Raw genomic sequence first — 15,372 nt, forward strand, 5'->3', positions numbered from 1 at the left:
TCGATCCCAGGACCCCAGGATCATGACCTGAGCCAAAGGCCGATGGTCAACCATTGAGTCATCCAGGTGCCCCATTTTTAAATTTTTTAATTGCACTGCCTTGCACTATACCTTTTAAGACACTATTACTAATAGTATATCCCTTGGAGATTTCCTGGAAGTTTGCCAAAGTAATCTTTGTGTATCTCTTCCTTTAAAGGTTTTCAGGTTTTTAACAAGCAGAAGAGTGTCTTGGACATTAGGAACATCACCCTGGAGATTATATAATATGTTGACTGGCTTCTTAGTAGTCATAAGCTTTGCCTGGTCTATTATGTGCCTTGGGTTGTTCTTAGCATAATGTTGTCACTAACATGAATAGAACTAGTTGAATCCAATCAAAAGATCGAAACAGCTGTGTGGAAATTATAAAATTTCATCTACACCGTTTTTTAGGTAATAAAGTTGAAAGTTGAAGCAGAATTAGGTAAGATCTTTGAACTCGGAATTCACATTGTAAAATCGACCCTCCACATGGAGTTAATTGATTTAGAAATCCTTTTATAGCAACTATTTAAACCAAAAAGGTGCTGAGTATGCCCATTATTGGCACAGAAAAGCTGTGTGCCCAGGCTACAGATCTTGGGCTTGAAATTATAATTCCAAACCTCTGTGACTTAAGTAGAAATTGTGAGGTAAATCAGACCTATAACACAGCATGATGGGTAACATAGATAGTGAAGCCAGAAGCCTGGGTTTGAAGCTTGGCTCCACTATTTATTAGCTGTGTGACTGAGAACTTTCCTTAACCTCTTTCTTCCTCTGTTTACTCACCTATAAAATGAGGGTAATAATGGCACCTACTTTGTAAAGTTTTAACATTTATAAAGTACTTAGAACCATATGTGGCACATGATATGTGTGAATAAAGTTTATGGCCATCTGTACTTAAGATGTAGGATTTGTAGTAATTTGACATATTGAACAATCTCAGCTGATTCATTTGTGATTGTAATGTAGAATGTGTTCTTGAGTAATTAGTTGGGCTTTAGATTTGATTACTAGTTTAAGGATATAAGATAACTTTGCTGTTTGAAAGAGTTGCAATATTTAAGAACTTCTTGAGATACACTAGATTCATCAGTTTAACTTTTTTTAGGATCTACCAGTTTCTTTTCATTGCTTAAAGATTTGCTTGGTATGCAGTTGAAGTGCTAAAACAAGAAAAGAGAATATATTAAGACTATAGGTATAGTTTGAAATATTTGATAGAAATACCAAACTTAGGGGCACATGGGTGGCTCAGTCAGTTAAGGTCTGCCTTTCACTCAGGTCATGATCCCAGGATCCTGGGATTGAGCCCCATGTGGGGAAATCCCTGCTCAGCGGGGAGCCTGCTTCTCTCCCTCTCCCTCTGCCTGCTGCTCTGCCTACTTGTGTTCTCTCTCTCTCTGTCAAATAAATAAAATCCTAAAAAAAGAAATACCAAACTTAGGATAGTGGTTATAGAGGATTCAACTATATTATCATGTTTTTTGTTTTAAACTGGGTGGTAAGTATAAAAGTTTTTATTGTTTAAATCTTTTTTTTTCAAGTACAGTAGTTTTTTAATTAATTTGAAAAATGTGTAAAAGAAACTGATTAAGGGCAGTCTTAGTTTTAAATTGGACACAAGGTCTTAAATCTTAATTTAAATCCAAGTAATTATAATATAGTCTCTGTGAACAAAACCTGTTCTTGGACATAAGTAATCACAAAAAGTACTAGAGGCAGTAAATTGGGAATGTCAAGTAGAAAAGACAAGAAATAGTGTCCAAGCAATTATGATCTTTCACTACTGTCATTGTGCTTTTATCTGCCAGCCTTTTAGCCTGTCCTCAGCAATTCATAGGGAAGAAGGAAAGAAAGGGGAAGTGGAATTAGAGCTCCAGCCTTTCTGTAGAATTGGAATGTCCTCTTCTCTCTTGCATCTCTTCTCTCATTGTGGCTTTCTTCCAAGATAGAAAAAAATGAGGAACAGAGGTGGTTGTGCCAATAGACATCTTTGAATTTTATGCCTTCCCCAACTTGTTTTTTGCCTTAAATTCTATTTTGTAGGCTATTAATATATTTTCACCATCTCTCTTTTGGGTGAGTTTCTTTTTCCATCCTTTGCCCGTTTTTCTGTTGTTAGTTTCATGCATTCTCATAAGCCCTCACTGAATATTGTGATAATAACTCTGTGTAGCCTGTTGCAAATACATTTTTCAAATCTATTTTTATAGCATCCCTTGTCATACAAAAATTTTTAGTTTTTTGTTTTGGGGGTGGGGAGTTTTGGAGTCAAATTTGTCTTTTTTCTTTTAGCTTTTGGGTTTTGGGTCCTGATTAAAAAGGCATGCCTCTCTTGGGGCGCCTGGGTGGCTCAATGTGTTAAAGTCTGCCTTCTGCTCAGGTCATGATCTCTGGGATCAGGCCCTGTGTTGTGCTCCCTGCTCAGCAGGGAGTCTCCTTCTCCCTCTTCATCTGCCCTTCCCTCTTTTCTGCTACCGCACTCACACTCTCTCAAATGAATAAATAAAATCTTTTAAAAAAAAAATTAAAAAGGTCTCTCTATCCCAAGATTGTAAGTCTCCTAGAATATTCTTTAAAAAGAATATTGCTGTGATTCAGTCTCTCATCCATGAAATGAAAAGTTATACTAAATCATTTGTTCCTAAACATCATCAGTCTACAGGATCACCTGAGGAGCTTATTAAAAATTCATTCTCTCTCTTTTTTTTTTTAAAGGTTTTATTTATTTATTCATGAGAGACACAGAGAAAGAGAGAGAGAGGCAGAGACACAGGCAGAGGGAGAAGCAGGCTCCACACAGGGAGCCAGATGTGAGACTCGATCCTGCAACTCCAAGATTACGCCCTGGGCTGAAGGCAGGTGCTAAACCGCTGAGCCACCCAGGGATCCCCTAAACATTCATTCTCAGATCCTACCCCAATCAGAATCTTTGCGGAATGGAGCCCAAGAATATGTTTTTAACCAGTTCTTCTGAGTGATACTGATTATCAACTAGACTTGAGAACTACTGGAAATATAATCACCCTAAGGTCTCTTTTTCCAAAATATTACTTTTCTGTATTATGTAACTCTTGTGTTTGGAGTTTTCTTAACAACTAGACTATAAGCTCTTTGAATGTAGGCAGGACTATGTCTTACGTACTACCCTTCTTGCCATTAACCCATTGAGATCCTATTACTTCACTCTTGGACAGTTCTAATAGCCTCTTCTTTTAATTATTCCAGTCTGTCTGTGGCTGTATTTATCTTGAAGCATTCATCTTCAAACATTTTGAACATGAGCCTTTTTTTTTTTTAAAGATTTTATTATTTATTTGACAGCACAAGCAGGGGGCATGGGAGAGGGAGAAGCAGGCTCCCCACTGAGCAGAGATCACAATGATGCAATGCAGGGCTTGATCCCAGGACCCCGGGATCATGACCTGAGCTGAAGTCAAGACACTTTACTGACTGAGCCACCCAGGCACCTGAATATGAACTTTCTATATGTAAAAACATTGGCTATAGGACAAAATTCTAACTGTTTTACTTTGTAATTCAAGGCCTCCATAAGCTGGTTCCATCTTGTTTTTTAATTTTTTTTTTTTTTATTTTTTTTTTTATTTTTTTTTTTTATTTATTTGTGATAGTCACAGAGAGAGAGAGAGAGAGAGAATGAGGCAGAGACACAGGCAGAGGGAGAAGCAGGCTCCATGCACCGGGAGCCTGACGTGGGATTCGATCCCGGGTCTCCAGGATCGCGCCCTGGGCCAAAGGCAGGCGCCAAACCGCTGCGCCACCCAGGGATCCCAATTGTTTTTTAATTTTATCTGCCCCCAGGACTGTTGTGTATACTCATCTAAGTTATACATTGTACAGTTCCTTAAATGATGGTATACATGGGGTTTCCTGGAGTTGTATGATACGATGATGACCCTGGTTTCTCCCATCCTTTTGCATTAACCCTTTACTCTAGCCTGATTGGTCTTCTACCCCACCCCCCTTATATATAGTAATAAAGCTTTATTCACTCTTACTTTCCTGCCTGTTATATGTCGTATACGCTATCTAGCATGCTCTTTCTTCTTTTCTCTATCAAAGTTCTACATGTTAACATCTACAGAGTGGAGTATTACATAGTAATAAAGAGAATGAGGATGGTTTCTAATCACTCTTTTGGCGTAAATTCCAGTTTAGTTAAAAATAGCCAAAGATAGGAGGATTAGATAATAGCGTTCCATCTTCTGTATAAGAAAAAGGAATTTTGAATCTACCTGTATATACACATTTTATGCTTATTTCTTCAAAAAGAAATATGAAGGGTAAATAAATTAATAAAACTGGTTGTGGGGAATAGATGGGGAAAGATTGGAGGGAAAAGGGAAGGGAAAGATACTTCTCTGAGCATTCTTTTCTTTTTTAATTACGATTCATCCATTTATTCTGCAGGTATGGAGGCAGAGGGGGAGGGAGACAGAGAATCTCAAGCAGACTTCCTGCTGAGCTTGGAGCCCCACATAGGGCTCCATCTTATGCCCCCAAGACCAGGACCTGAACTGAAATCAAAAGTCAGATGCCCACATGACTAAGCCACCTAGGTGCCCCATAACACCTGGACTTTTGAACCATGTAAAGGTTTTACATAGTAAGTATAAAGAGAAATGAACCTAACCTACAGGAGGATATATAGAGGAAAAATAAGTTGAACATAGCATACTGATAGTACATCCCTAGTAGGGTATACTTTAAGGACAAAAAGAGCTGCCCCCTAATATGTACTTAAAATTTAGTATATTCTTTATTGTAAGTAATAATATAGATGTTATAATTTTGTTTTTTTAAAGATTTTATTTTTTATTCATGAGAGACACAGAGAGGCAGAGACACAGGCAGAGGGAGAAGCAGGCTCCATGCAGGGAGCCTGATGCAAGACTCGATCCCAGGACCCCAGGATCACACCCTGGGCTGAAGGCAGGCACTAAACCACTGAACCACCCAGGTGTCCCTAGATGTTATAAATTTGAACTAGTTTATGAACCAAGATTTTCATTGTGAGGGAAAAGATATATAAGGAAAAACTATAGTGTTGAATTAGAGTTGAAAATATCAGTATGGGGGGCCTGGGTGGCTCAGTTGGTTAAGTGTCTGCCTTTGGCTCAAGTCATGATCTCAAGGTCCTAGAATCAAGCCCTGCTTTGGGCTCCTTGCTCAGCAGGGAGTCTGCTTCTTCCTCTCCTCCTCCTCCCCCCCGATTGTACTCTCTCTCTCTCAAATAAATAAAAATTTTAAAAAAAGAAGAAAATATCAGTATAAACTCATAATTGTTAAAAAAAAAAAAAGTCACAAAGTTTGTCTATTAAAATAGCTTAGAAGTAGTGACACTCCTGTAACTATGAGGACAACTAGTGCTCAGATCTTGATTTATAAATGCCATTGCCCACTAGAAGAAACAGAGGCTCCAGGGAGAAGTGGCTGATTCCAGGTCTGGGGCAGAGATGGCAAAAGGTGAGCTTAGAGAAATCTTATGTCAACAAATAGCCTCAAAAGCAAATAGAATTGTGTGAAAATGACACAGATGATAACTTGAAGAGAATCCCACTGGCAATATTTGGAATAGTTTGAACCAAAAATTGGGGACAATTTGAAAAAAAAGTTATGGTAATGGATTATTATACTAGATTAAAACAAATGAGTTCACAATGATACTTAAGGAGAAATAAGGGAAGGGTGAAAAAATAGTTCTACTTCATGGAATACTGCTATATTGTAGATGTAGGAAGAATTACACAATTAGAAAGCCATCATTTTACAGTCTGAAATGTAATAACTGATGCAGGCAAGAATCCTCAGTAGATTGCCAAAACCACAGGGTAAGATTATTAACTTCTCTCTTTACAATGGAGAGAGATATAGAGTCACCATTTAGCTGAGTCATCAAACTTATCTCCTGTAGTGGGGTAACCTGGCATTATGTGCCCCTAATGTAATGGTGTTTGGAAGGGTACAACTGCCATCTATGTTGTATTCTAGTTTAGACGCAAAATTTTTTACTCATTTGGAAACAATCAGATCCAGTATGTTGGAACTGACCTAGACTCTTTTAAAATGTCAGTTTCAGGGGTGCCTAGGTGGCTATCAGTTGAGCTTCCAACTCTTCATTTTGGCCCAGGTCATGAGATTTTGAGATGGAACCCTGTACTCCCTATAGAGTGCTCAGTAAGAAGTCTACTTCTCTCCCTCTCTGTACTCTCTTTCAGCTCTCTCTGTAAAATAAATTAAAAATAAGTAAAATGTCAATTTCATTTTTTTTAAATGGAGGGAGGGAATATGCAAAATTAAAAGATTCAGAACAACCAAATGCAAGGAATGGGCCTTGATTGAATTATGGATCCCCAAAAAGGCTGTAAAAGAAAATATGAAGCCAAATTAATAAATTTAATTATAGATTATATGTTGAGATTATAGAATTGTTCATTTTCTTAGATGAAAATGGTACTGTAGCATTTTGTAGGAGAATGTTGTGATTCTTAGACTATGTATACTGAAGTATTAGGATTATCAAATGTGATACCTAACAGGTGATTTGGAAAATTGTGGAGGAGGAAGCATAAGCACAGACAAATGAGACAGGATGATCACTGGTAAGTCTGAGGGGTACATATGAGGGTACTGATTGTAATGATTTTTCCATTTTCCTGTAGATATGAAAAGTTTCAAAATAAAAAATTGAGGATCCCTGGGTGGCACAGCGGTTTGGCGCCTGCCTTCGGCCCAGGGCGCAATCCTGGAGGCCCGGGATCGAGTCCCACGTCGGGCTCCCGGTGCGTGGAGCCTGCTTCTCTCTCTGCCTGTGTCTCTGCCTCTCTCTCTCTCTCTGTGTGTGACTATCATAAATAAATAAAAAATTATTAAAAAAATAAATAAATAAATAAAAAATTGGGGAGAAAAAAATCTTATCTTCAGAGCCCAGCACAGATTTTTTTCTGATGAAGACTTTGTTTTCCTAGCCACACTAGCTCGAGGTGATTTTCTCATATAAATTTTTTTTAAGACTTTATTTTGTTTTATCTTATTTTGTTTTATTTTATTTTATTATTTTATTATTTTATTTATTTGTTTGTTTGTTTGTTTATGATAGTCACAGAGAGAGAGAGGCAGAGACACAGGCAGAGGGAGAAGCAGGCTCCATGTACCGGGAGCCCGACGTGGGATTCGATCCCGGGTGTCCAGGATCACGCCCTGGGCCAAAGGCAGGTGCCAAACCACTGCGCCACCCAGGGATCCCTCTTGTATAAATTTTTATGACTTTTTCTCTTACGATCCCCAAAACTAAATGCACATGGGAGCTGCCTGAGGAGTTGACTTTAAAAAAAAAAAATTACAAACTGCTGGATCCCACTGTGAGCCTATGGCAACTACTGTGGGAGGATAGACCTGAGAATCGAATAGGTGTTTTTAGAACCACTTATTCTGTATATATTACTTTATTTATCTTTTTCACATATCCCCACCTAAACAGCCCAACCCTGAAGTTGTTACTCAATACTTTGTGTCCCTCATTGCTGGCACACAATAATATGTATGTTCCACAAAGTAGATGTTTGGTAAATATATGCTGACTATATATGTTGACTAATAGGTAGATAATCTGAAGAGATTACCAGAAACTTCTCACATTTTGAGAGCTTAAAAAAGAAACATAGCTGATAAAAGTTTTTAGTCAAGACAAAAGATTCATTAGAAGGCTGTGTAATTTTGGGGCACTTGACTGGCTCAGTTGGTAGATAACACAACTCTTGGTCTCAGGGTCATTATTTCAAGCCCCACGTTGGCCATGGAGCCTACTTTCAAAAAAAGAAAGCTGTGTAGTTTTTAGGTCTAAAATTACAGGTTTGGTTTACAGAAATAACATGTCTTATCAGTAAATGTTTGAAATTAAGACTTAACAGTGGTATCATAACTAAATTTTTTTTTTTTTTAATGATAGTCACAGAGAGAGAGAGAGAGAGGCAGAGACACAGGCAGAGGTAGAAGCAGGCTCCATGCAGGGAGCCCGACGTGGGACCTGATCCCAGGTCTCCAGGATCACACCCCGGGCTGCAGGCAACGCTAAACCGCTGCGCCACCAAGGCTGCCCCATAACTAAATTTTATTATCTCTGCAGACGAACATATTCAGAATCCAGTAGTTATTCTTAACATTAAAAAATACAGATACAGGGCAGCCCCGCTGGCACAGTGGTTTAGCACCGCCTGCGGCCCAGGGCGTGATCCTGGAGTCCTGGGATCGAGTCCCACATCGGGCTCCCTTCATGGAGCCTTCTTCTCCTCTGCCTGTGTCTCTGCCTCTCTCTCTCTCGCTCTGTGTCTCTCATGAATAAAATAAAATCTTTAAAAAAAATAAAAAATACAAATACACAGAGATAATAGAAGGTTGTTGGTATTGGAGCTGAGATGAGGGATGATATGGTAGGTGGGTAATGCAAAAAAGAAACAAGCAAAGATTAAAAAATGTTTTTGAGTATGATTGAAATATGATTTTTTTATAAGCTTGAAGCCAAAAAGAAAAGCTTGAAGCTAGATTTGAATATATGAATAGTAACAGCTAACAGTTTCTTCAGTTTCTTCTTCATATGCCGGAGATTGTGCATGATCTGAAGTATTCGTAATCCTTCTTCCAAATAGATATTACTTCAGGCTCCCTGCCAGGATCCTGCTTCTCCCTCTGCCTGTGTCTCTGCCTCTCTCTGGGTGTCTCTCATGAATACATAAATAAAATCTTTTAAACAAACAAAAAAAGACAAACAAAGGGGCGCCTGGATGGCTCAGTGGTTGAGCATCTGCCTTTGGCCCAGGGCATGATCCCGGGGTCCTGGGATCGAGTCCCACATCAGGCTCCCCGCAGGGATCCTGCTTCTTCCTCTGCCTGTGTCTCTGCTCTCTCTCTCTCTCTCTCTCTCTCTCTCTGTGTCTCTCATGAATAAATAAATCTTTTAAAAAATTTTTTTGACTAAACACTGTCTCAACAATAAACAGCAAAATCACTCTAGTATTAATAGTTTCAATCACCCACACATATTTTTAATATTCCATTGGAATGAGTTAATGGCAGTAATCTTTTCAGGTAAAGCGAAGTTTTACTTCCTATAATAAAAGTTGGAACAAATGGGTGCCAGGCTGGCTCAGTTGGTAGAGCATGCAACTCTTGGGGCTGTTAGTTTAAGTCCCACATTGGGTATAGAGATTGCTTACAAAATAAAATCTTTACAAACAAAGCTACAGTTTGGGTAACAAACTGTTACAGGGAATCTGTGTACAACTGCTATCCATTAAATGTAATGTTCTTATCACAGTAATTCTAAACTAATAAAACATGTTATTCATTGCAGAAAAAAATGTAAGGAAAAGTTAGGCAACTGAGGCAAAAAATACTATGTGGAATTCCAAAAATAGTACAGGGTGTTGTCTTACTGAATCGAAATGAGAAAGGCGAGCAGCCCAGGTGGCTCAGCGGTTTAGCGCCTTCAGCCCAGGGTGTGATCCTGGAGACTCGGGATCGAGTCCCACATCGGGCTCCCTGCATGGAGCCTGCTTCTCCCTCTGCCTCTCTCTCTCTCTGTGTCTCTTGTGAATAAATAAATAAAATCTTTAAAAAAATAAAAAGACATGTTTAAAAAAAAAGAGAAAGGTGGCTCAAGTCAGAACCAGACAATAGTCAGAACATAATAAACATTCAGAAGTGGAGGATAAGCATGATGTGCTTAGAGAGCTAAATAAGTACTGAGCAGTTGTATAAGAGAAATTGACACATCTCCAAGTTTATCTCGTGTCTTTTGTATGTTGTCTCATGATTTTTGAGAGCTTTTGTCTCATGATTTTTGAGAGCTTTTCCATGCATCCTGTTTGAGACAGGTTTGTCTGACTTGGTAACGGCAGATATCTTCCTCTATTTTCATAGATGAAAACATTGAAGCTTAAAGAATGTTTTGGTGACATGGCTAGTTAATAATGAAGCCAAAGCCAGAAGCTGCTTTGCTTTAGTCTAGTGGGTGGTCTTGTAATCATATGTTGTTTTCTCAGACTTCCAGGGAGATGAGAGCAGTCCTGGGAAACATCCAGTGATTCTGGTCAAGCCTGACAAACTTGATATGAATAAATCTCTATTACCTAATACCTGCCCAGTGTGGTTGTTTTTCCCCACCCACCCAGAATTTAAGGCTTTTTTTTTTTTTTTAAGATTTTATTTATTTATTTATGAGAGACACAGAAAGAGAGGCAGAGACTTAGGCAGAGGGAGAAGCAGGCTCCATGCAGGGAGCCCAATGCGGGACTCCATCCAGGGACTCCAGGATCATGCCGTGAGCTAAAGTCAGGCACCAACTGGCTGAGCCACCCAGGTGTCCCTACTTTTAAGGCTCTTGAAGGTGAAATTTTTGATGAAAAAAATGATGTTAATTTACTACATTAAAATGAATATCAAAAAATGAGTTATATTTGTATTTCACTCATCAGAATAGCAAAGATGAAGAAAACTGAAACACTAGCAAGAGTTCTGGAAAGTGAATGCCCCATGTTGCTGGAAAGATTTTATTTATTTTTTTTAAGATTTTATTTATTTGGCAGATAGCACAAGCAGGGGGAATGGCAGAGAGAGAGGGATAAGCAGACACTACCCCCACCCCTTCCCACCCTCCCTGAGCAGGGAGCCCAATGTGGGGCTTGATCCTAGGAACCCGTGGTCATGACCTGAGCCAAAGGTAGATGTTCAACTAACTGAGCCACCCAGGTGCCCCTAGAGATACTTTAAATGGGTATATTTATAGAGGATAATCCTGCAGTATCTATCAAAACTTAAAAATTATTTACCTTTTTTTTTAAAAGATTATATTTATTCATGAGAGAGAGACAGAGACACAAGCAGAGAGAGAAGCAGGCTCCATGCAGGGAGCCCGACGTGGGACTCGATCCCGGGACTCAGGAATCACACCCTGGGCTAAAGGCAGCACTAAACCACTGAGCCACTGGGGCTGCCCTGTTTACCTTTTTCATTATCAGTTTTACTTCTAAGAGTTTATTCCAAGGATATAATGGGGAGATGCCCAAAGTTATAATAATACGTGCAAAGATTTCACCACAGCTTTATTGTTTTTTTTGTTTTTGTTTTTTGTTGTTTTTTTTTTTTTTAGATTTTGTTTATTTTAGAGCAGGAGGCAGGGGCAAAGGGAGAGGAAGAGAATCTTCAGCAGACTCCCTGCTGAGTGAGGAGCCGGCGACACGGGGCTCAGTCCCAGGACCCTGAGCTCATGACCTGAGTCAAAATCGAGAGTCTGATGCTTTGGGCCCCTGGGTAGCTCAGTCAGTTAAGCATCTGTCATTGGCTCAGATCAAGCCCCTCATTGGGCTCCCTGCTCAGTGGGGAATCTGCTTCTCCCTTTGCCCCCTCACCCATCTCCCCTCATGCACTCTCACGCTCTCTCTCTCTGAAATAAATAAAATCTTAAAAAAAAAAAAAAAAAAAAAAAGTCTGACACTTAACCAACCAGGCCACCTAGGTGCCCCAGCTTTGTTGATTTTTCAAGTATCTTTCTATATTGACTGCTTTTTTTTTTTTCAGTGAGTACATATTGCTTTTATAAGCAGTAAAATACTAATAATGCTTATTTTATGGAAGAATATAACCATGCTATCACAGGATTCTTACTGCCGTAACCCCTACATGTTAAGAATAGCAGCAGTGACACTACTGGCTTTCTCTTTCATTTGTGACAAACAATAGAAGGAATAACTTCTAGAGTCAGTAATGGATTAAAGGCAAGATGGTTTGCAGGAAACACTGTGACTGAATGGAAAGAATACAGGAATCCAGGGACCTAATTCTGGAATCTACCTTTGCCTTTTAGCTAGAGTTATGATTTGGAGAAAGTTGCTAACCTCTCTAAAGCTTAATTCCCACCCCCACCCCCACCCCCACCCCCGATTTGAGTGAGGATAATTAAAGTATCCCTCCTGGAGTTGTTTCAGTAGCAAATAAGATTAGGTTGGTAAAATCTCTTTGTAGACTCTTTGGTTTAGGAATAGAACAGTAATCACTATACATGCCAAGCATTGTACTAAGCACTTTAAATGTATTACCTCATTTAATCCTTATATCAACTTTGTGTAATTAATAGTTATTTCCTTTCTGACAAGTGAGAAAGTTGAGACACAGACTTATAGGGCCTGCACAGGGCCACGTTATAAATGTTAGAGCCATGATAAAAGATCATACGTGGGGGGGAAGTGTGGCAGGAGAGCTCTAAGAAGTGATTCATGTCTCACCAGTCTGCCAGAGTTCAAGGAAGCACGTGTGTAGGGGGGACCCAGTAGAAATAATTTACTAACAAGGGTCTCATTGCTCATTTAAACAGCTAAATTATTATGGATTTAGGGACCTATTGTAGGACAATTCCAAGATTTAAAAATGTTAACAGAATTTATATGGGCTTTATCTGGAGTGGTCTTACTTAAGATTTTTAGAAATATTCTGGGAAAAGGAAAACCAGAAGCCTTCAATAGTTAGAAGACTGAATTTCTTCAGAAATTGGAACATTAGGGTCACACATGCAAAGGAAGTGAATAGAACTATGACAGAAAAGCTTCGGTAGAGTTGGTTTAAAAAAAATGGATACCTGGAGTATATTCTAAAAATGGTAGCCTTGAGGATTCTTGGGTGGCTTGAGCATCTGCCTTTGGCTCAGGGTGTGATCCTGGAGTCCTGGGATCAAGTCCCACATCAGGCTCCCTGCATGGAGCCTGCTTCTCCCTCTCCGTGTGTGTGTGTGTGTGTGTGTGTGTGTGTGTGTGTGTGTCTGTCTGTCTCTCATGAATAAATAAAATCTTTTAAAAATAATAAATAAATGTTTTAAAATTGCAGCCTCTTTGCAATCCATCCATTAATACCTTAGAAGGTGATCATGAAGACATTTTAGATTATATCTTTGTTGTCTCTCTCCTCCCCTACTATTAGCCCTTTTTAACTATTTCCAGAAATCCTGGGTATCATCAGAGAATATATGTGAAGCAAAATGAAAACCTGTTCAACTTTAAATAAAAAACATTAGCAGGGTTGTCATTACTATGCATAAATAATGGAACTAGGCCAAAGTCAACAATATGCCATTAAAACAGTTAAAGAAATGTAGTAGTTTTCACATAAGAATAGACTGAAGGGATCCCTGGGTGGCTCAGCAGTTTAGCGCCTGCCTTCAGCCTAGGTGTGATCCTGGAGTCCCGGGATCGAATCCCACATCAGGCCTGCATGGAGCCTGCTTCTCCCTCTGCCTGTGTCTCTGCCTCTCTCTCTCTCTCTGTGTCTCTCATGAATAAATAAATAAAATCTTAAAAAAAAAAAAAAAAAAGAAGAAGAACAGACTGAAAAGACCGAGACTTGTTTAGAATTAAGTTTGGGCAAAGATGTAATTATTTTCTAAAGCTAATTATGGAGTATGGATGAAGGGTGGACTGGTTTATTTACTGAATTCTGTGGCATCCTACCTCATCTCCACCACTCAGCTTACTCTGAAGTAAAAAGGTACTGCCTTTTAAAAGATCATACCCAAGACCTTCTCGGGGTCCTGGGATCCAGCCCTATGTTGGGCTCCTTGCTCAGCAGGAGGTCTGTTTCTCCCTCTCCATCTCCTTCTGCTCCTTCCCCTGCTTGTGCGCTCACTCTCTCTCTCAAATGAATAAATAAAATCTTTAAAAAATGAACAGTCTAAAAGCGTACTTTTGAAATAGATTAAACCTTATTAAAAAATAAGACCCCATTTTGGTCTTTCCCTTGTCGGCAATAAGCATTTTCTGATTTTACGGATCTTTTTCTTTTCCTGTTCCGTAGACCTGACTTTGACATCTTCTGAATCAAACTTGAGAGCAATAGTGGTTTTATTTGACTTTACCAGTGGCTAGGGATCTGTTTTAACCTCTCCATGCTACATGTTATTGCCCTTAGTGACCTAACTTTTTCGTTAACTGGTGTTAGGATGCAGTCCATTTGCATAAAAATTGGTGGTGACATAAGATCATTCTTCCACCAGAGCACCAATGGGAATCAGGACAGTATAAACCGAAAGTGCTAATACAATAAGTAGGGTGAACTTCGGGAGTATTTTGAATAGTTGGACATCCCCCAAAGTATAGAGGGGTTGGGGGGTGTGATTACCTGAAAGAGAGGGATGAAGCTTCCCACATAGCCCCCTCCCCATTGTGCCTTGGGAGCAAATGCCTTGCATGAGGCAGTAGCTCATTACTTGTTCCTTACATGACTCCCCTGCTTGAGGGAGAGTTAGCCTTCTAGCCAGTGACATTGTGGTGTAATTTTGACATAGGGGCTGAGGGTTAAGCATAAGGTACAGAAAGTGAGAGAGGACTTATGAATAGGAAGTTGAGCACTGTAAGTCAAACTGCTTATTTGAGGGCAGATGACTTCTTGTTCCAACTCTTGGATGAGCCTTACAGTGCTTGATAGTTTGCATTTCCTAATGCTTGTTAGAGGAGCATATGTGCCTAGATTATTTTTAATACATGGGCAGGTTTTCTTTAACTGACCAGTTGGATTCTTGCCCTCTTTTGTGTCTGTGATCTAAACACCACCAAATTATTGCACTACCATTTAATTTGTAGAACTGATCATGACTGCAGCAAGAATTGTGGATTTGAGGTCTCTTTTTGGATACAGCTTAAAATTATTCTCAAGTAACAAGGTGGTCAATGTTTTTACATTGTCAGTGGTTTGGTAAAGACCATTTCGATAAGCCCAGTTCCTCCCAGTATAAAATCACAGGAATGTTTAAGATGTCATTTCTTTTCAGAGCAAGAATGCGAGGCATCTGTGAGTTCTCCAGCTTGCCTTTCATGCCTTGGAGTTCCTTGGGAACGTGTTTGGAGAATGTTCTAGATCATGCATATTCCTGTCTTCCAGGCTTTTTTTTCTGGTCAAGCAGACAGTTCAGGATTCCGAATCCAAGCATGAACGTTCATCGTGGCAGTGAGAGTGACAGAGGGCTGTGGCAGGAAGCGAGCGGCCCAACTGACGGGCCCACAGCCCCAGCGCCAGAAAGAGAAACAAACAGCTTGGCTGCTGCTGTTCTTCAGAACCTCACTTACCCTCCAGGTCCCAGGAGTGATGGTACGAGGGTTAGAGCTTAACTTCCTTGGGAGGGCTTTCTGACACTCGAGCATTCACTCTACCCAGAAGGCATATAAAAAAAAAATCCCCAGCTAATTGGCTTAGCTCACATATCACTGTTACATAAAGCTGACTGTCACCAAAAATCCCTGCTTACTTAATCAGTCCAGCACACCCAACTCAGCAACAACAGTA

The 15,372-nt window shown here is 39.6% G+C and overlaps 1 protein-coding gene across 5 annotated transcripts in view; it reads left to right on the forward strand.

Annotated features, from left to right (window-relative positions):
- The window catches only part of KCTD20 (potassium channel tetramerization domain containing 20), a 38,302-nt gene that overhangs the window by 8,204 nt on the left and 14,726 nt on the right, over window positions 1–15,372 (forward strand). For 3 of the 5 annotated variants that reach the window (XM_025418588.3, XM_025418589.3, XM_025418590.3), the window contains one exon: window positions 14,971–15,177. The exons of 1 other annotated variant lie outside the window; for it this stretch is intronic. In XM_025418588.3, the coding sequence (XP_025274373.1) occupies window positions 15,018–15,177 (160 nt within the window). In that variant the 5' untranslated portion in view covers window positions 14,971–15,017. Of the gene's footprint in view, window positions 1–14,970; window positions 15,178–15,372 lie in introns of those variants that run through there. One more of the 5 variants, XM_049092069.1, reaches the window with a different exon arrangement.

The sequence above is a fragment of the Canis lupus genome, chromosome 12, assembly GCF_003254725.2.
Source record: "Canis lupus dingo isolate Sandy chromosome 12, ASM325472v2, whole genome shotgun sequence".
NCBI classification, from domain to species: domain Eukaryota; kingdom Metazoa; phylum Chordata; class Mammalia; order Carnivora; family Canidae; genus Canis; species Canis lupus.